Raw genomic sequence first — 19,256 nt, 5'->3', positions numbered from 1 at the left:
TGCCAATTTGTTCGCTGCTACATCTGCCGAGTCCAGCTCAGATACAGCCAATCCCTCCAGTGCGCTGGCGAAGGTCTGTGTCCTAAAGGTGTCCTGGCGGTAGGCTTTTCTTGGCCCGGTCATCGGCTGGCTTTGGCACGGTGGACCGCCAACTGTCAGCAGGATGGCCTCATGGTCGCTGGCCGTGAACACCTCGCCTATCCTCCAGCGTGTGCTACGGGATAACGAGCTGCTCGCGAACGATAGATCGATGATTGAACCGGCCCCAGCTCTGTTGAAGGTGTGCTGGGAGCCCTCGTTCAACAGGACGATGTCCAGAGACGCAATTGCTTCAAGGATGGTGCGCCCCCTGGCGTTGGTATAGAGGGAGCCTCATTCCTCGGCCCAGGCGTTAAAGTCGCCTCCGATCACCACGTTGCTCCTTCCTCTTAGGTCGCTGATCAGCTCGTCCATGATCCTGCTAAAGGACGTCAGTGATAGACTGGGGGCCAGGTAGCAGCTGTAGATCCATGTGCCGCCTACGTTCGCTCGGACAAATCCCTCTACTGCCATCGTGTCCCGCATTGGTGGAACACTCACGCCGCAGAGCCACAGTGCAGCTTTGCCTGTGCGATCCGTGACCCAATCGCTGCTGCTTTCCACTCTGTATGGCTCACTGAGTATCGCCACCTCAGAACCCAGCTCACGCACCGTCTGCTTCAGGAGGTCCTGCGCAGCCCTACAATGGTTCAGATTTAGCTGAATCAATTGCATGACGGCCGAGGTCTCCCTGTCCCACTGGTTGTGGCTGGGCAGAGTCTGCTTCCTGCCTGGTGCCTGGTCTCCTTTCTACCTGCCGCAGAGCAGAATAAACATGAAGGCTCCTTGCTGCACTTGGCTGCCTTGTGCCCTTTTTCACCACATCTCATGCAGCAATCGCTCCTGTCCACTAGGCTCTTGCAGTTAACTGCAATATGCCCGGATTCCAAGCATTTAAAACATCTTGGGGGGCCTGTTCTTTCGCGGATCCTGCAGATGGTCCATCCAATCCGCACCTCGCCACGATGGAGGACGGTTTTCCCCAGGGAGTAGGGCAAGCTGATCACAGCTAGCCGCGACTCCGCGTAGCCTCGACGCAGACTCCGAACTCTGATGCGCTCCGCGTCGATACCATACTGGCTCGCAATCGCAGCGCAGATTTCCTGCTCCGTCGCGATGGAGTCGATGTCTCGTATCTCCAGAACGAGCAGTTTGGTCTCATCCGACATGGCTCGCACTGACGCTGCGTCGCCTAGCACCCTCGCAATGCTCTCCTTCATGGCTTCTGCACTTTCTGCGCTGCCTTTGGCCACCTCGAGCAGTAGGTTGCCGTTAATGGTGCGGCGTACCTTGGATACACAGCTTCCCAAGTCCGACAGCTGTTTATCTTCCCTTCGAGTCACCATGGCTAACACCTCGCTGTACGATTTCCCGCTCGCCTGGACAACGACGGCGTCGGGTCTGGCGCGACGCGTGGCCCTCGGCTTTTTCTTGACCACCTCCCACTCAGCGACCGGAATTGCGGGGCTCACGGTCTTACTGGCGCCAGCGTGCGTCGCATCTCTCTCTTGTGGCCCTTTTGGCGGGTTCTTTCGGGTGCTCCTGGAAGCTTTGGCACTTTTCTGCTGCGTTGGGCGCGTGGATGGTGGGGCCACTTGAACCACGGTTCCTCCAGCCACAGTCGGCTGGCTTATCCTTCGCCAAGGCTCCGTTTGCGCTGCAGAATCTCTCCTCCAGACAGGCGTTGTCTGCTGTTCCTTGTCGGCGCTCTGCAGGCTTCGAGAGCATTTCGCGCACTTCTACCGTGAAGGTAGACCTATGTGCTGGTAGGAGTGCTGTTTTAATTATGCGTGTGTTCGTAGTGATACTAAAATATGTTTGGATCCATCTTTGTATATGAATCTGTAGTTATTGTAGTGTTCTTTAAGGGAGAGGAATTTTGATTGAAATTCAGTTGCAAGAGTGTTAGATTTAGTTGTGTAAGTCTACTTTATCTTCTATGAAGGTCCATGGTGGATGTTTTTGTTTCCTTAGTTTAACTGAAGTGCTGATTATTCCATTTTCGAGGGCGAATTCTGACGCTTTATGTAGGATTGAAAGGATTTTGGGTTTTCTTTTAGAGTTCTTTACTTTGAAGGACAGTTTGAAGCGGCAAATTTTTGGCGAATGAGAAAACCTTAAAAATTTGCGCAGTGGTCAGCTCAGTCTTAAAGCTGCATGGTAAATAGTTTTGAGTTTTCATAGACAGGAGAGAGGGCAATTCCCATAAAATTGGCTACTTCAATCTTCGACACTACATGATCATTTATTGTATTTATTAAAGATCTGGTATCGCAGTTGTATCTACGATTGCCTAACCATTTAATTATGTTGAGTCTTTTTGATAATTCTACTGCCAGAGTGTCTATGTGTTTTTTCTACCTGTACTTCTTGATATGGTAAGGCCAAGGATTTTAAGGGAATTAGCTTGGTTAAGAGAGTATGATTGTGATTTCCGGCAGATATGCACATGTTTGAATTTTTGCACGGAGAGTTTCGCTCCTGACTAGTCGCACCAGTTTAACAAATCTGTGAATTGTTTGTGATTGTGACTGTTTATTCACATTGTCTTAACATTTTTATGGATTTTCTTCAGAATAATGAAGTTGTCTCCATAGGAATAGAATCTAAATACCCTATGGACTTCAATGGTGCGGCATAGTTTGTTGTATGATATTAGGAAGAGAATTACAGTGGTCTGTCTTCAGAAAATGTGGTGCTCACTTTGACTTTGATCTTGCTATTGGATAGGAAGTTGTCTACGAAATTAAGCAATAAATAAAAACTATAACATATTTTCGAAAACTAAAACTGAATTTTAAATTGGCGAAATTTTCAAATTTTTTACTACAATTTGCTTACACATTTGTATACTCTTGCAAAGGGTATAATAATTTCAGTCAGAAGTTTGCAACGCAGTGAAGGAGACGTTTCTGACCCCATAAAGTATATATGTTCTTGATCAGCATCACTAGACGAGTCGATCTAGCCATGTCCGTCTGTCCCTTTCTACGGAAAGTTTTAAAGTTATCGGGACGAAACCTTTTCAAAAGTCCTTTTCCTTTTGCAGGTAGTAAATAAGTCGGAACGAGCCGGATCGGACAACTATATCCTATAGCTCCCATGGGAATGATCAAACAAATATTTAAAAAAGTGTAAAAAGATTATTACTTCGGTGTTTTTGACATATTAACTTATACTCTTATAGTATTTCAGAATTTTGAATAAAGTTTAAAACAAATCGGACGACCTTATCATATAGCTGCGATAGGGACGATCATATAATTAACGTCAAAATAATACATAGACCCTTATATTTTATTTTCGATAAACATACACGGTAGTAAATTTAAATGGTAAATAATCTTAAAATTTCTGTAATTAGTTCTTAGTTTACTAATAATCGGAAACCTCAGTATATACAATGCTACCACGGGAACGCCCTGTAAGGGTATGGAAACTTCAGCGTGCCGAAGTTAGCTTCCTTTCTGTTTGTTTATTCGTACGATTTGATGATTCATTGTAACTATAATTAAGATTCTAAAAAAAAGTATGAGTTTGCCCCTACAAATTTTTAGTCGAAAGATAAAGGTTTGAGAACTTAGTAAGCAGCGTCGCATTCGAGACTATAAAAGGCCCTGCTCGTTCATTAAAACGGCAACTCTTAAGTTAAAAATATTGCTGGATTAATATATACGAAATGGCCTCCAGTCCAAAAAAGGTTCATTGACACTTAGCAAAATGTAAACAAATCATTAATTTTTCAAACCACTAGGAACATTTTGAGGAGCTAGTAGAGAGCATGGCCGTAGAGAAGGTGGAAAGGACCCTCGCGCTGTCGAGCGTTGAAAAGACTCTGCAAGACTCGGAAGCCTGTAAGCTGCTACGGCGCTTCATGGAAAGCGCCAACAAATCCTTGCAGTGTCTGGATATTTATGAGAAATGCGCCGAGTTCCTTGCGGAGAAACACCCCATATACGATTCCTTCGAGTTGGACATTCTGGCCCGTTTGGGACTGGCCCCCCATCTGAAGCAGAATCTATCGTATCGCTTGGAGAACGGTGATCCGATTTCAATTAGCCTCTGTCTTAAAAACATCATGCGAAGTTGTCGCGACGAGATAGAGGAATTCTTCACCGACTTTAAGGACTCTATTACAAAAAAGTTAACAAATCTAAAGCTGGAACCACAGGAATAATATCAGTTACTTTAATTTAAAAACACTCTTAGTATTAAATACTTGAAAAAATATGTATATTAACTTCCACTCTATAAAATATTTTATGCTTTTATCTAGTTTTCATTGTCTGGCAAGTTGGGCTTAATATTATTAAACAACCGTAAACGGATCACCAACATAAAACAGTATACAGCACACTTTTTGAAAATACTTGCCCAAAAGGCATTTATCCTTATTCATTATTAAATTAGGCTTATCGGCAAAAGTTTTAAATCAATTTAAAAAAAAAAACCAAAAAAAAAATTCTGAAAAAAATAATGAGTGAACTGAGTATAAATCAAAACAACACTTCCTGTTTTGAATAATTGTACTCATAAGCTTAAATTCCAACTGGATTATTCATTAGCGATAAGAACAGTATGTATAAACCGTTTTAAATGAAGGTTTATGGTTTTCATTGAATAAAAAAATCAATAGAGATTTTTTGGATGTCTATAATATTCTCGAAACTCGCTTTTTTATGATATGGCTTTTGTTTGGCACATCCCAACTTCTGTATAATATTAATATATTCGGTGACAGAAGTTTTTAAAGCTTGATTAGCTGAGTTGTCATTTTTGGTCTGGACACTCGCCCTCAGTTCGCCACCAATCAGATTTTGATAACCCCGTGCAGCTGTCGCCGCCGGCAGTTAATTAAATCTTTGACCACAACAAGCTAAACAGAAGTCATTCATTTACATACGATCGAATTGAGATATCAACGTAGATCGGCTCACAATCGCAACGTTCAATCACGACATTATTGAAACACCCCTGCCACGAGCTAATCCTAATTGCTGATAAACATCTCAATTGCTCAGCCAAACGGACAACATCTGCGCGTCCAGCGGTTGACAGTCATAATGATGTTTTAAATGGCACGCTCACACCGCCAAATAAAAACGCTTAAAAATAATAATTTTTCATTTTTTTAAAGAAAATTCCATTCAGCGTGAGGGCATGCATGTCGGAAGACCGGAAATAATTTTCTAGTTGCAGTTCCCCTTAAGCCGTAGCGTACACTTAACAAAATGTTTGGGTAACATTCAACAATGGGAGAATTCAATTCGTGAATTGGAAGTATGCGGGAATATTGTCTAAAAAAGGAAATATTTACCACACCTAAAATACCATTTAACCATCAATTATAGTTTACATGTCCTGACAAAACTTTTCATAAAAAAAATCAATAAATGTCAGTCAATGTAAAAAACATTTGTAAGATCAATTGAGTTTCCGAACAATTAAAGGTTTTTTCTAGAGTGTACAGTTTACACCCACCCCCACGAACGAAAAAATGAACTGCACTTGTGTTTTTGATATTTGTCTGTTCGCCCGTTGTCCCTCTTTTTTAATGATATCGAAAATGCCAGGGTGCAAAGGCCACGAGGACAACCAGGGCCAGGTGTTCAATACACGCTCGTGCTGATAACTATATAATTTATCCTCGAATTGTTCCTCTTGCCCTCGTCGCTTGAACTGCAATTAGATATTGTTGGGTAGATTTGTGTGAAATGTTTATTCGATTTAAACTAAACCACTATGTATAACATTTAGATATTAGCGAACTTAGAGCAATTAAATACCACAGAACATGTTTTCCTCATATAATTATTAAGTTGGTTAATATGTGTTAGGTGCCATGACTAGCAAGGCTTGACTAGTAGGATTTCCATTGAATCTCATTCTCTGTAACTATTTCCAGGTCATGCTGGGAACCCTGAAGTTCACAATTCACATTCCACTGCCGCTGCTAAAAATACTGGCCGTTGCTCCCGGATCGGACATATCAGCACTTCCACTAAAATCGTCGCTGCTCTGGTTGCTGTTTTGATTCTGATTCGAGTTGCTGTTGTTGTACAGCGGCAGGGGCTGCGAGTGGGGTCCCCTTGGATCCTCTGGTGTCCAGGTGCGGGCGTAGAGCTTACTGCCGGGATATCGGTCGCCCTTGCGGTACCAGGACAACGAGTGCGCCACTCCGCCAGCTGCAAGCGGTAGATAAAGGATGGAACATGGGGTTAGTAAAATTGTGGTTTTATATATTAATATCCAACATGAAGTAAAAACCATGTGGACTTTAAGAACGTGACTTCGTTATCTGTTTAATACTTGTTTATGCGTAGCTGCAATGACGTAGTAACATCAATCAAAAACAAAGAGATAATTTTTATACTTTTCCAGATGGTATAATGATTTATGTCAGAAGTTTGCAACGCAGTGAAGGAGACGTTTCCGACACCATAAAGTATATATATTCTTGATCAGCATCACTAAAGGAGTCGATCTAGCCATGTCCATCTGTTCGTCTGTTCGTTTCTACGCACACTAGTCTCTCAGTTTTAAAACAAGAAAGAACGCTATAGTCGAGTACCTCGACTATCAGATACCCGTTACTCAAAGGGAAATGGAGATATGCAAGCAACAAAGCGAGATTAAAATGCGCCACCTACCGGCGGTAGACAGATTTAAGCGTTATGGGCGTTAGAGTGGGCGTGGCCAATTTATTTTTGGATCAATCGATAGGTATTGACGACCCCAATACATTGCAGTTAAAATTTTTTATCTAGCATGCAAATTGTGGGCGTCACTGGTTTTCGCGGTTTGTGGGCGTTTAAGTGGGCGTGGCAAATTTTTTTTTAGGTCAATCGATAGGTATTGATGAGAATAATACATTTCAGTTAAAATTTTCTATCTAGCAGTTATCTATCTAGGAGTTACAGTTTTGGGCGGTTTGTGGGCGTTAGAGTGGCAGTCTACTGAAACAAACTTGCGCTGCGTAAGAAGCTCAGGAATCTGTACGCCAAATCTCAATAGCCTAGCTCTCATAGTTTCCGAGATCTCAGCGTTCATCCGGACAGACAAACGGACAGACGGACATGGCTAGATCGACTAGGCTAGTGATCCTGATCAAGAATATATATACTTTATGGGGTCGGAAACGCTTCATTCTGCCTGTTACATACTTTCCGACGAATCTAGTATACCGAGTAACGGGTATAACTATCGGGATGAAACCTTCACAAAAGTCTAATTTCTATTGTAGGAAGTATATAAGTCGGAACGAGCCGGATCGGACAACTGTACCTGGAAGGGTATAGAACTTCGGCTTGCAGAAGTAAGCTTCCTTTCTTTTTCTTTTATTAAAAATAAGAGAAGTGCTTATTTTTGAAATCCAAACTTTCTTCAGCAAAAACCCTACATATTTATTTCAGTTTTAAGGACAATGATTGTTCCATTCGATGTTATGAGGTGTTCTCGAACTGCAACAACACCCATTACAGAGTCAAGCGCCGCCCAAACAATTAAAATTGTTGCCAAAACTAAGCAAATGCCATTAGCGACCACATTACGGGCCCATCATCTCGCAGGGCAAACAAATACGGCAAAGGGTTGATGTTGATCGGGGGAACCGGGGAACCCCGGCTTGTTGTTGCAGCTGCCACATCGCTGGGCCACGCCATTTGCCTTGGACAAACAAACCCAAAACCAAAAGCAAAGCCCGGACCGGAATCCTTATCCGGCACCCTCCTCCCCCTACGACTATGTCCAATCAGAACCAACATACAACCCAAGTCGGGCAATTTGTAGCTCTCGCAGTTTTCGAGTGCCTCATGCGGGTGCTGCTCAAATATGCGACCCCGACCATTTTCCGGCGCAGCTTCCGCATCTTTGCAAGTTGGTGTGAACATATGCCAGCCGCGTGCCGAAAATCCCCATCCTATCCCTCTACCATCCTTGCACCCATTTAAATGGGCGTTTCGTGGAGCTTCCCCCAGGAGAAGTTTCGTTGTATTTTTGTTTTTGCTGCAACATTTTTAATGCCCGTTAAGCATGAAAACGCTTTCGCCATCAACATGGCCATCTCCCCGCTTCGCTGTTCTGGGCCGTTCTGTTCTGACCTGGTCGCCTTCCATTTGGCCTTTAAGCGGCGACGGCGACAGCAGCCATCTGCTGGAGTGTAACGAATTTCTCACGCTATGATTATGTCGATTGGGCTTTGTTGTTCCTGTTATTGTTACTATTTGGTTCGGGTTCTGTTCTGTTCGGTTCGGTTTCTCCACCCCCAAATTTACTCCCCCTGTGGCAGAGGTTGGGTGATGGAATCGGGCAAGGTGTTTGGTGTGGTGCATGTGGGACACATACAGGTAGAAACAAATTACTCATCAGAGCTTGCATGTTCATTTGGTCGGAACTACATCGAATATTCTGATAAAAAAGCCTAGAAGGAGGCCAGCAATAAATAAAATCTATATGATTTTTAAGCACTGTTGCTTGAATAAAATTGATCAATAAGTCAGGTCATCCACTTACTCAAGAAAGGAGACTTGGAAAATGCTTCTATAAATATCAAAAAATAAAATAATTATAGAATTATTGAATTTCATCCGAAGGTTAAATCATAATTTGCATCTACTATGTGACTGAGTTACAAATATATGTAAACATTTCAAAGTCTTATCTATCATATATTTAAAATAGATTATTTCTTTGAATTATTTTATTTTAAAAAGAAATGTGATCCCACTTAGGAACCAAAAAAACTTAACGATAAAATCCTTCCTATACAACTAATTACCAAGAACTTTTACTTCATTTATTTCATTTCTGAATATATGTACTTAAACATAAATAATACAAATTTTTTATTGCACAATTCCCAAAGCAGTAAATTGTAACACAAATTGCTTCTCTGACGAGACTGCTCTCATCTAAAACCTGTTTTAACTCAACTTTAACCAGTTAAAATTTGTGTTGTGACAAACATGAATAAAAAATGTAAAAAAAAGGATGACTTTTTTAAGGGCTATACATAACACTCAATAAGTAACCTCGCCCTTTCCTATTCGCAAAACCCCAAATCGACACCCTTTCGGGTTTCCAAGTGCCCAGACTATTAGTTATGCAGATGCTTTCCAAGGATCCCCTTGCCGGGGAACTCGTTGCAGCCTGCAGTGTCATACATTTTGAATAGGAAAATTATTAACCAAAAAACCGTGACCAAAGCAACTTTTATGAGCTGGCACACGGAAACCCCTAATCCCCGGGCATTGTATCCCCGGTGAAACTTGTGAAAACCCAGGCATGCCACATCCGCATCCATATATCCACATCCTCGATGATCGATGCGACGGCAATGAGCAAAACAATTTGCTTGACTGGCAGTCACGCAAAGCCCGCAATGCGAACCCAAAACCCTGCGCGAAAAGTGTGAAAATTCTAATTAGTTACACTTAGGCAGACACGGCAGAGCCAAAAACGATGCCAGGACGCAGCTCAGCATCCCCTGTTCGTGTCCTGTTCACTACAAAACCCAGTCCACCCATAGATAACCTTTGAATAAGGCCAGTGCCCTAAATGAATTATGTTATTAAATGTATACCAGATTCACTGACCGTCCGCCCACCTATGTATGGCGATTGATTGATATGAATTGACAACTCACTGCGATCCTTAAGGATGATTTTCTTGGGCGGTTCCTTCTGGTAATTGCGCTGCAAGCTCAGACCGGGTTCGTTGCCATTCTTATCTTTCTTGACCATCTCGCTTAGGAAGGTTATGTAGCTGATCGCCAGCTTGAGTGTGTCGACCTAGGAAAGAAACCAAATGGAAGTGGTTACTTAAACAAGAAGACTGTTAATAAGCAAGTTTCCTTTTAAAGTAGATTTGAGCAATGTGGCAACGTTTCTTTTTGAAGAAACCTTGATGGTATCTTAAAACGTTATGATGCACATTTGTTTCAGAAATTGGGATGAAACTTTCCAAAAGTATCCAAAAAAGTGGACCGAGACTCAGCAGACAACTATATCCAATAGCTCCCAAGGACAGATCGGAAAAGTAATGAAAAAAATGTTGCTTTTTTTTTTTATTTTTTATCTTCTACTCTGGAATATAGCATTCTCTAAGGAATTCAGAACTTGGTATTAAATTGTTTTTTGGTCAGACGACTATACCGCGTAGCTGGCACAGAAACGATCGAAAAGTTGTTGAGAAAATGCTATTATACTAATTATAGATTCGTTGTTTTAAATCATATTATCTTGGACTCTAGGGTATTTAATTTTACTTAAGATTTCAGAACTTCAAATCAAGTTATTTTTTGATCAGACAGCTATATGATATAGGATGGAGCCGTCAAAAGAACGATGAGAAATGATAAAATACTGTAAAACAAATTATAGTGTTTTGTTTTTAATCATACTCTCTTTTACTCCGTGCTTAGCCTTTTTTAAGATATTTTAAAATTAAATTATAAAAATGGAACGATTATATCATTAATCTGTTATACGAATTGTTGGTATATTTAAATACCTTAAATACCTTTATACGGTAGGTTTTTAATAGCTTCGGCTTGCCGAAGTGAGCTTCCTTTGTACTTTATAGCTACACATTTTTATACCCGTTACTTGTAGAGTAAAAGGGTATACCTTTTTCGACAATAGCATTGTCTCCTGTTTTGTATTGAATTGTATTTTTAAAAACTTGTATCCCAACTTATTTTTAATTTTCCAAGCTTGGATGATGGATCTAGAAAAAACGAGTTAAGCTTTTAAAAATTACCTTGCTCAGTCGCTTCTCGTAGGGCAGCGTGGGAATGTGGGTGCGCAGACCCTCGAACGCCTCGTTGATGCTCTGCATCCGCCGACGCTCGCGGAGATTGGCCGCCTGCCTCTGCTGGGCCATTTGGGAGGCGCACTTCAAGCGCCGAGGCTTGTGGCTCCTCCGGCTGAATGGGGAGAAGCTGGACTCGATTAATTGGGGTCCGGGCGGAAACTGATGCCATGCTTACGTCTTCTCGGTGTTCTCCTGGTCGCTGTTAAAACCGCTGCTGTAGGCATCATCCTCGTCGTCGCTCTCCGAGCTGTGCTCGTCCCCGAAAAAATAATCGGAGCTGGAGGTGGAGGCGTTGGTGGCCTGCGATCCTTCGAAGAAATGGCGCGCCATCGTGGCCTCCAAGTCAAAGTTGTCCATGGAAAACATTGTCAGGCAATCAGGGAACTCGGAGCTCGAAAATCTGTTGCGCTTCTGTTTGTCTGCCTAATTGCCAGCTAAGTGCATAACGGTAAAGCTAACACTTCCGATCGGATGATTGACGACGCGTGACCAGCACGTGCCACAAGATTCGAAATTCTGGAGGGGGACAGCAAGTCGGGCAAGTGAAACGCGTGCTGTGGGTCCTTGACTTTTGCTTCTCTCTAAAAGTGGGTATAACATTCAGAGGGTTACTTCCTTTTGCTGAACTTGTTCAGTTGTTGATATCGGTAATAAACATGTCCAACATTATTTCGATAAGATAAGATTTAGTGGTTAATAGATAAGAAATGTGTCACATTTATGTATACAAAAGTAATTTATAAGCGAGTTGGTAAACAGTACAACGATTTTAAAGGGCGTTTACTCGATACCACAGATTATCCTAGTAATTGTAACATCTAAAAATAAATCTCTAGATCAATAGCTTAGATTTAGAAAATTATTATTCTCAAAATGTACATAATGAATATGCATATGAACAAAACTAACTACTTTATTTTGGGTTTAAGGTACACAGAGAAAACTATCTCAGAACATTGTTCTTGAATTGAGCACATTGTTCTTGAATTGAAAACATTGTTCTTGAATTGAGAACATTCGTTCTTAAAAACCGTGTAAGTACATTTTGGTATCAATATAAGAACGAAATGGTGAGAAGAGAAAAGTTAAATTGAGTTTATTTAACAACTTTTTGATAAGTATACACTAAGGACTGAACTAATAGTTTATTTGTACATACAATTTACTTAAATACCGCCAATTCAACTTGATTGGAGCAAAATAAAAACATTTTCAACTTAAAAATGTCGTTCTATTTTTAAGAACATTTTCAACTCAGATTAGAACGTCAGAATTTTCTCTGTGTAGTTACAATTATTGTTTGCTTCTGATTAAGTCTATTAACGTGGATAATATTATTATTAAGTTTTTGAATATTATTTTGCCTTAATGAACGAATTCACTTGGCTATTCACGCTTATTTTTAACATGAAATAAATAGTTTTAATCAAGAAAACAAACTATAAAAGGAAATGTTCCATAACTTTCTTCTTTAACAAGCCAAAACACATTTTAATTCCTATATTTATTTAATACTATATACTTACCAGAACTACCAAGAAGTATCCAAATAATCCTTTGACTAGATTTAATTCCAAAAAAGTTACCAATTTCTTAGAAATGGTTCACTACACTTTCAAATTGCACATCACCCAAGGACCAAATATTTCCACACACACAATTCAATTACTGCATTTCCCAGTAATCAACACCCCAATAATCCTTATAGATGAAACGGTACCGCGGACTCTAAAACCGAAGCGCGATGTGTTGCGAACTCAAAGACTGCCGGGAAGCGAATGCCTGAACCTGGAAATCAGTCCTCGAACTTCCACAGGACCTGTCTGATAGGAAGAGTACTGCGAGGGGTGGATAGTGTGCCATATATTGTATCTTTCAATGGCGGCGCCACATCAAAAGATACAGCCAAAGGGGCGGTGCCCAAGTGTCCGCCAATCGGAGCGCTGCAAGCTGAAAGTTTTAGCCAAACAGGGTTGCATTTCGGGGTGTTATAAGCTTATTAAGTTTACCCAGAGGTTGGGGAGGGTGAAAAACTTGATGTTTCCGGCCATGCTCTGTACCATTTTCCCATTGTGAGCGCACTCAATTGTTTTTTGATTCGAGCGCTCGTTTATCTGTTTAAGCGGAATTATTGCCCAAGTGCTTGACAATGGAAGGTGTTGATGTTTGATGTAGACAAGTGTTTGGCCCCAGGGGGCGGAGGTGCATGAAGGGGGTTGGGACGGCAGCTGCACGAGTTCCGCAGTGATGTGCGGAAATAAGTATCTCGCCGGCGTCGTTTCCAACGTCTGGATTATTTCGTACTACTCCTAAGTCTAATTAATGATTTGTTGCAACCAAGACGAGCTCAGCAAACATGGTAAAAAATATACAGAATAGTTTGCCTGTCAAGTAAGCCCCAGCGGAATTTGTCAACCAGCATAATTTTTAAGCATTAGCAGAGTACAACTTCAAATATTTGCACTGTCTAGGATTACCCCTTTCCCTTTTTTGTTAACAACTCCATTAAAAGACGATTGCAGTATATACTGCATATTTTTCAGGGCTCAGCAGAGACCGGGGTGTCAAAACAGGCTACACTTGCAGAGAAAATTTTCACCAACTTTGTATTTAGATTCTTGACAAACATTTATTCATAGAGAGAGATACTCGTAAGTAAGGTAAGCTAGCAACAACGCAACCAAAATTTTTTGTAAAATTGTTGATTTATTGATGCCAATTTCAAGGTACAATACAGAACAAAATAATAAACAATTTGTTACTATATTTTTTATCTTCATAGTTTAATATTTTGATTTCGTAATGTAACTCAATAGTTGAACTAATACAAGTTTTTCAATAACCTATAACTTTATCTGTTATATTTTTTTAGTACAGAACAAAAAAATGTTCAAAATTAATATTATTTAAATCAACAAAAATTAAAAAGGGATTAAAGGGACCACAAAAAAAATATCGGTATAACGAATTTGTCTATGGAAAACCCATTTTTATTTTAAAAATGTATTTGTTTTATTTTTTACTGTGTATCCCGAGTATCCTGCCCTCCCCTGATGCGTTGCCGGGCTCATCCTCGTCCTGCTCCTCGCCCGAACTCTGTTTGTTTGTTGTCCTTTTTCCCGTGCCCGTCCTCTGTGTGTGTTGCCTCATCATCAGACAACCTCACTAAGGCTACCATGATAAACAAATTGTTTTGCCTTTGCCAGAAGCCTACCGCCTACCCCCATTCCTTCGTCTTTGTTTCTGCGTTGTTATCGTTGCCGGCGCTGCTCGTTTTGTGCAGCTGTATAAACAAATTAGTTTTCAATTTTATCAAGCTGTCTTGCAGCGGATATTTGTGGCCCGAAAGCTATGAGGTTTTTCCGGGAGATCATAGCCATGATAGTAGATAGAATGCTTTGCTATTGCAATAAATTGTTATTCAAAACGCTTATAAGGAGAAAATTTTAATTTTACCGATTAGCCACACTAAGAGTGGAATTTAAACATCTCGGAAAGCAGCTATATACTTCTATTATTTGTAACATAAATTTCAACTATCTTGCTCCATAATAGGAACCCTAATGTCAAAACAACCACCCAACTATACTTAGTTCACATGGTACTTTCATCAAAAAAAATTTGATTGTCAGATCCAATTGCTAACATTTTTTTATTATTATTTTAGCACATATATTAAAATAATATCATTTGTATTGAACTTGATCGTTGGACTTCGTCCGGGCTAAATAAATCAAAAGAAGTTTTGTTGTTTCGTCTCTCAAAGCCCTAACCGCAATAAGTAGCAGGTTCTATATTATTATTAAATGTACTCTATGTAATTTTCAAACCAACTGCCACTAGCTGAACTGGCCGTAAATTGGTCGGCACTCGGCGAATTATGCACACGTCATATAGCACAATCAAGCGTAACCACCTCTTTGGCAGACAACCCTATATACGAGCCCTGTATGATCTACGATATCATTACACACAATTGCCCCTGCCGCAAGGGGTTTCAGGCTTTCCCACTCCCCTTGTCCTTTTCGCAAAGTACTTTCAATATTTTTTGTTATTCGAATTCTAATTAAAAACCCCAGCGCATTGTTGAGGTAGAGGCAAAGTAGGATCGAAATGCTTATCACACTGCTCGCCCGATTTTCTGCCCCTGCAGTCCATCCGCTGTGTTGACACCGGGCATTAGGGAAACGTCGGGAAATTGAAATCCCTTCGAGTGCATGCCTCACCGAGCTTAGAATTGTGTAAATTTTAATCCCATTTGAAAAGTTTTTTTTTCGAAAGTGCAAAAATTGAAATCAACAATGAGGATAGACATTTATAAAGGGGTGAGCTGAGCGTTGAGTGGATTCAGCAAGGATTAAAACTTTGGAAATTTCCTGATTATTTTTAACAATCTATATGAGCCGGAACCATTTTTAATTCAGCGATACGATATCTAAATGAAAATAAACTATTTCTTTAATATAAGACCAGGACTTCTTAAATCCCTAAGCGAATCAAGTGATTTTACAACACCTCCTTTGAAGAAGTTTTCGGATTTTAGTGCACTTCATTTGTAAAGTAAAAAGGTTTGTTGTTTACGGCGGTTAGGAAAATTAAAAAAAATGTTCTTTAAGTTTTTATATAATATGCCCAAAAACACACATATTCTAAACATAAGTATGTTACGGTTAGGGCATGCTTGGCGGGGTTCAATATCAGAAAGCTGGACTGCAACGTTATTTTTTGGATTAAACAGGTGACTATTTTCGCACGTTGATTTATTTCAAATTTCAACAGAACTTACATTAAAGAGGATTCATTTCTTATGGATCGCAACAATTTATATTCCAGACTTTCACGTTTCAATACTTTATCATATAAAGATCTGCATACTGGAAGGCCTCGTCGTCACTAGGTCCTAAGGTATTTCCTCCCCAGGATCTCAAGTCTGAAATAGTCCACCTGTGGGCCACTTTAAGACCCCTCCTCTGTGCGTACTTTACGTATGATGGCGATGTGACAATTGTACATATGGCACCGGGTTTATTAACTTGCATTTCATTTGACAGTTGGGCGAATACATCCGGAGGAAGTTTTCCCTGCGACATTAGCTTTCCAAAACTAATGATACACTGGCTTAGCATTCCTGATAAGCCACGTCCTCTGAATTCAGGCTTAGTACCCAAGTATTCCACCTCAACAATACTGTCCACCTTCCACTCCTTGTACATATCAAAGCTGTTCTCCATGGCATCCATCAATTGTCTGTATCTGATCATGCTGGGACTTTTAAACTGAGCCATTATTTGAAAGTAAGAAGATTCTTTTTTGTAGTTCTGTTTTTGAGATTGATTACTAATTTAGTTTTTATGTTTGGTAGTTCTGGATGAACTTACGAATATTATACCGGCCAGGGCAGCAACAATTCTTCCACTTGCCACCTGCCGAATGACAAACGAAATTCCACAGGAAAGTATATGTCGAATCAGTGTCCGGAGCTCTTTAACCGACTCTGGCGAATCCTTTAGATTGGTGGTAAGGCATAAAACTTCCTCGTTTATCGACAAATCAGTTAATATCTACAGGGAAAATAAGATCCATAAGTTTTTTCGGATGTTTTTGTGCTCACCTCTTCAGCTTCATTGTATAATTCTGGGGTCACCCGGAGAAGTTGAAATTCCCCACCCAAAATGCTGACGCAGTCGTTCATTGTCGAGCAAGATGTGATGAATACATTGAAGAGGAATGCTCATTATAGTTTAGGTATTTTCTTAAAATTAAGATGTGAAATTATAATTTTACAATAAATCAAGCTTATAGGAGTAAAAACGGAATGCAGTAAGACGTAACTAATGCTTGAGAGTATCTGCGCGACATTCTATTCACTGGGATCTTGAAGTATGTATATGTAGGTGTTCTAAGCTGTCAAGCTATTTCGACAACAAATAATTAGTAAACTAACACATGTTAGTTTGCAATATCAGCCCAGACTAATACATTTTGGTATTTTCAATCATATTTTCAAAAAGATACCACGAAAAGAGACGCATTATCTCTTAATCTTTATTTAGATATTGTTTTTTTTGTTTTACATATTTTTGACATGATTTATTAATCCTTTAAAGCCATATTAAACTTCGATTACTTGCAGCTCTGCATATTGAATAGACTCTCCGTCAATGGGCTCCGTAATTATATTACCTAAATTTCTTAGCTCAGAAAAGTGCCATTTATGGACAGCTTTCATACCCAGACTGTGGCCCATTTTTTGAGCAGTTGGAGAAGTGGCTACGGTGACTACGGCCCTTGGTCTTTCAATCTGCATCTCCTCAGGCAACCGGGCAAATACCTCCGGAGGAAACTTTCCCCGTGCCATTAACCTCGCGGAATCGATGGAATGCTGGCACAAAATTTTAGCCAGGCCGCGTCGCCTAAAATCCGGCAAAGTGGCCATGTATTCTACATCCATAGTAGTGTCCATGTGAAAATACTCATTGATATCGAAGCTAGAATCGACAGCATCCCACAACTTGATATATTTAATCATGTTTGGGCTTTTGATCTGTGCTCTTATATCATAATATGAGCTCATTCTTTTCACATTCTGTAAGGGCGTATTTATATATTGTTACTTATGTGTTTGGTGGTCCCTAACTACTTACAAATATTATATTGGCGATTCCCGATACAATTTTCCCACTTTCCACGTGGCGTATGGCGAAGGAAATTCCTAAGGATAGGATGTATCTTATCCATTTACGCAGCTCGACAATGGCCAAAGGGCACTCCCTCAGACTGGTGATCAGGCATCCGAGTTCATTGTTTACGGATATATTAACCAGCAGCTGCAGGGAACATAGTTATCATAATTGAAAACCCTTTATCAACTACCTACCTCTTCGACTTCATCATACATGTTTGGAGTCACGGACAGAATCTGAAACTCGCCATCCAAAATATTGATGCAATCCTTCATTGTTCAATATGCAATCTTGAATTGACCTAAGAACTTCTTGTATGAACACGCAAACGTAAATTAAAATCCAATAACTAGTTGAATCAATTTTAAAATGTGTTTCTACTCTTTTATACAACTTGTTAAAGCGAAAATACCATGTATGATTCCTCTTTATTTAAAAGCTATTCAGAAAAATTATAATTACACCCTTCTGTAGCGTTACAAAAAGGGCCTGAAATTCTATGACATCGTTAACAAAAAAATTGTAAAGAGTAAATCATTTTCGGATACACCCGATAATTTACTTGTATCCGCTTTGATTTAGTCGCTTTGGTTGAATGAAACGAAATGACCAGTGAGCTATTCGGATAAGTATATAAGACGGAAAGGTTCCCATACAAAGGATCGGACAAAATAATAGAAATAAATTAGAAGAATTAGAATTAATATTTTTTAAACAAACGATTACAATATATGATTGATTTTTTGTGAAACGTATCTAGTTTTTCTGGTTTCAAAAAGAATTTTTGTTTTTATTACGTAATTTTCAGGGTTCAACAAGGACCATGTCATCACACTTTTTAAAAAAAATTTTAGATGCCGGTTTCCAGAAAATTTATTTTAACGTTGGACTATATTTTAAACATGGATGTTAGTTTTATCTGAAAGATTCGCAAAAATAAAAAAAAAGTATGTATTATTATTATTGTACTAAAATTTAAGTATTATTATAATTTTTTTACACAATTTAACTTAAAGTTATAAATAGAGTAAACAAAAATTAATTATCGAAATATCTTTGCTTCTGTCAAAGGAATTTTTTTCTTTTTTTAAATCCTTAATAAATGGTGTAATCTCGTGATAAAAATAAGAAATCGTGCTGAGACCATAATGAAAAACTCGAAACGTTTCACAAAGAATCACTCATATGTACGTACAATGTACATATGTAGGTGTCATAGAAACTATAAGTTCGAGTATACGTTTTCTTGAAAAGCAGCTTTTTAGCGCTTTTTAGTGCTTAGAAACGCACTTAAAAGGTGCTCAATGTGTGGTGAATCGTAGAACATGCCTATGTTAAAATCAACACTTTTCATACAAATTGAGCGCTCGGTGATGACTTTTTTGCAGTGATTCAGTTCCCAAAAAGTGTTGATTGGTACTGCAGGGTCTGCTCAGCCTCTGCCTCAGCCGACCCATGCAAATTATTCACACCAATATAAGACAAAATGTCTATAAACGTAGGCGTGCCGAAGTTTGCTCCTTCCTTGGCGCCATTTAAGTGCAAGTCGAAGCAAATCTGATAGTCAAGGCGATTTTTCTTAATTTGTTTTAATATTATTTAAAATGCATGCCGATGGAATTCGCGGAACTTTATGACCATTTTATTTTATATTTTATTTTTCCCTGGCCCTTTATGATTTCT

At 39.7% G+C, this 19,256-nt stretch overlaps 4 protein-coding genes and 1 long non-coding RNA gene across 8 annotated transcripts; 2 read left to right on the top strand and 3 right to left on the bottom strand.

The window, feature by feature from the left end:
• The first annotated feature begins 3,590 nt into the window (after positions 1 to 3,590).
• Positions 3,591 to 4,464, top strand: LOC108017101 (uncharacterized). Its single transcript, XM_017084060.4, has 2 exons — positions 3,591 to 3,778; positions 3,833 to 4,464. The coding sequence occupies exons 1-2, from the start codon at positions 3,758 to 3,760 to the stop codon at positions 4,253 to 4,255; spliced, it is 444 nt and encodes a 147-aa protein (XP_016939549.3). The 5' UTR covers positions 3,591 to 3,757; the 3' UTR covers positions 4,256 to 4,464.
• Positions 4,465 to 5,778: 1,314 nt separating this feature from the next.
• Fer1 (48 related 1) lies at positions 5,779 to 12,703 on the bottom strand. Of its 2 annotated transcripts, none has more exons than XM_036819070.3 (5): positions 12,417 to 12,703; positions 11,066 to 11,471; positions 10,837 to 11,017; positions 9,722 to 9,866; positions 5,779 to 6,263 (listed from the first exon to the last, which is right to left on the bottom strand). In XM_036819070.3, exons 2-5 carry the CDS (start codon positions 11,254 to 11,256, stop codon positions 6,013 to 6,015), a joined length of 768 nt encoding a protein of 255 aa, XP_036674965.1. In that variant the 5' UTR covers positions 11,257 to 11,471; positions 12,417 to 12,703; the 3' UTR covers positions 5,779 to 6,012. The 2 variants fall into 2 exon arrangements, with proteins under 2 accessions (XP_036674965.1, XP_036674966.1); XM_036819071.3 differs by having other exon boundaries at positions 10,837 to 11,002; positions 12,417 to 12,702.
• Positions 12,704 to 15,734: 3,031 nt separating this feature from the next.
• LOC136117151 (uncharacterized) lies at positions 15,735 to 16,632 on the bottom strand. Its single transcript, XM_065866668.2, has 3 exons — positions 16,502 to 16,632; positions 16,269 to 16,451; positions 15,735 to 16,208 (listed from the first exon to the last, which is right to left on the bottom strand). Exons 1-3 carry the CDS (start codon positions 16,580 to 16,582, stop codon positions 15,735 to 15,737), a joined length of 738 nt encoding a protein of 245 aa, XP_065722740.2. The 5' UTR covers positions 16,583 to 16,632.
• On the top strand, positions 16,051 to 17,161 carry LOC136117152 (uncharacterized). 3 transcript variants are annotated; one of them, XR_011604178.1, is made up of 4 exons: positions 16,051 to 16,184; positions 16,253 to 16,407; positions 16,458 to 16,770; positions 17,024 to 17,161. It is a non-coding gene; the product is annotated as an uncharacterized lncRNA (long non-coding RNA). The 3 variants fall into 3 exon arrangements; XR_010654469.2 differs by having other exon boundaries at positions 16,253 to 16,635; positions 16,693 to 16,770; XR_011604177.1 differs by having other exon boundaries at positions 16,253 to 16,770.
• On the bottom strand, positions 16,922 to 18,103 carry LOC108017148 (uncharacterized). The gene is made up of 3 exons (XM_017084145.4): positions 17,768 to 18,103; positions 17,535 to 17,717; positions 16,922 to 17,476 (listed from the first exon to the last, which is right to left on the bottom strand). The coding sequence occupies exons 1-3, from the start codon at positions 17,846 to 17,848 to the stop codon at positions 17,003 to 17,005; spliced, it is 738 nt and encodes a 245-aa protein (XP_016939634.3). The 5' UTR covers positions 17,849 to 18,103; the 3' UTR covers positions 16,922 to 17,002.
• Positions 18,104 to 19,256: the final 1,153 nt, after the last annotated feature.

The sequence above is a fragment of the Drosophila suzukii genome, chromosome 3 (assembly GCF_043229965.1).
Source record: "Drosophila suzukii chromosome 3, CBGP_Dsuzu_IsoJpt1.0, whole genome shotgun sequence".
NCBI classification, from domain to species: Eukaryota; Metazoa; Arthropoda; class Insecta; order Diptera; family Drosophilidae; genus Drosophila; species Drosophila suzukii.
The sequence above is the reverse complement of the archived record's forward strand: the minus strand, read 5'-3'. Positions and strand labels throughout refer to the sequence as shown.

Bases quoted from the DNA above. Each gene is read 5' to 3' on its own strand.
- LOC108017101 (XM_017084060.4), top strand. From the start codon at position 3,758: ATGGCCTCCAGTCCAAAAAAG. The intron at 3,779-3,832 runs GTTCATTGACAC...TCAAACCACTAG, and splicing joins TGGCCTCCAGTCCAAAAAAG to GAACATTTTGAGGAGCTAGT.
- LOC108017148 (XM_017084145.4), bottom strand. From the start codon at position 17,848: ATGAAGGATTGCATCAATATTTTGGATGGCGAGTTTCAGATTCTGTCC. The intron at 17,718-17,767 runs GTAGGTAGTTGA...TGTTCCCTGCAG, and splicing joins TGTATGATGAAGTCGAAGAG to CTGCTGGTTAATATATCCGT. The intron at 17,477-17,534 runs GTAAGTAGTTAG...ACGCCCTTACAG, and splicing joins GAATCGCCAATATAATATTT to AATGTGAAAAGAATGAGCTC.
- LOC136117151 (XM_065866668.2), bottom strand. From the start codon at position 16,582: ATGAACGACTGCGTCAGCATTTTGGGTGGGGAATTTCAACTTCTCCGG. The intron at 16,452-16,501 runs GTGAGCACAAAA...TTTTCCCTGTAG, and splicing joins TATACAATGAAGCTGAAGAG to ATATTAACTGATTTGTCGAT. The intron at 16,209-16,268 runs GTAAGTTCATCC...TCTCAAAAACAG, and splicing joins CCCTGGCCGGTATAATATTC to AACTACAAAAAAGAATCTTC.
- Fer1 (XM_036819070.3), bottom strand. From the start codon at position 11,256: ATGTTTTCCATGGACAACTTTGACTTGGAGGCCACGATGGCGCGCCAT. The intron at 9,867-10,836 runs GTAATTTTTAAA...TTTCTTTCCTAG, and splicing joins ACGAGAAGCGACTGAGCAAG to GTCGACACACTCAAGCTGGC. The intron at 6,264-9,721 runs GTGAGTTGTCAA...TACCGCTTGCAG, and splicing joins AATCATCCTTAAGGATCGCA to CTGGCGGAGTGGCGCACTCG.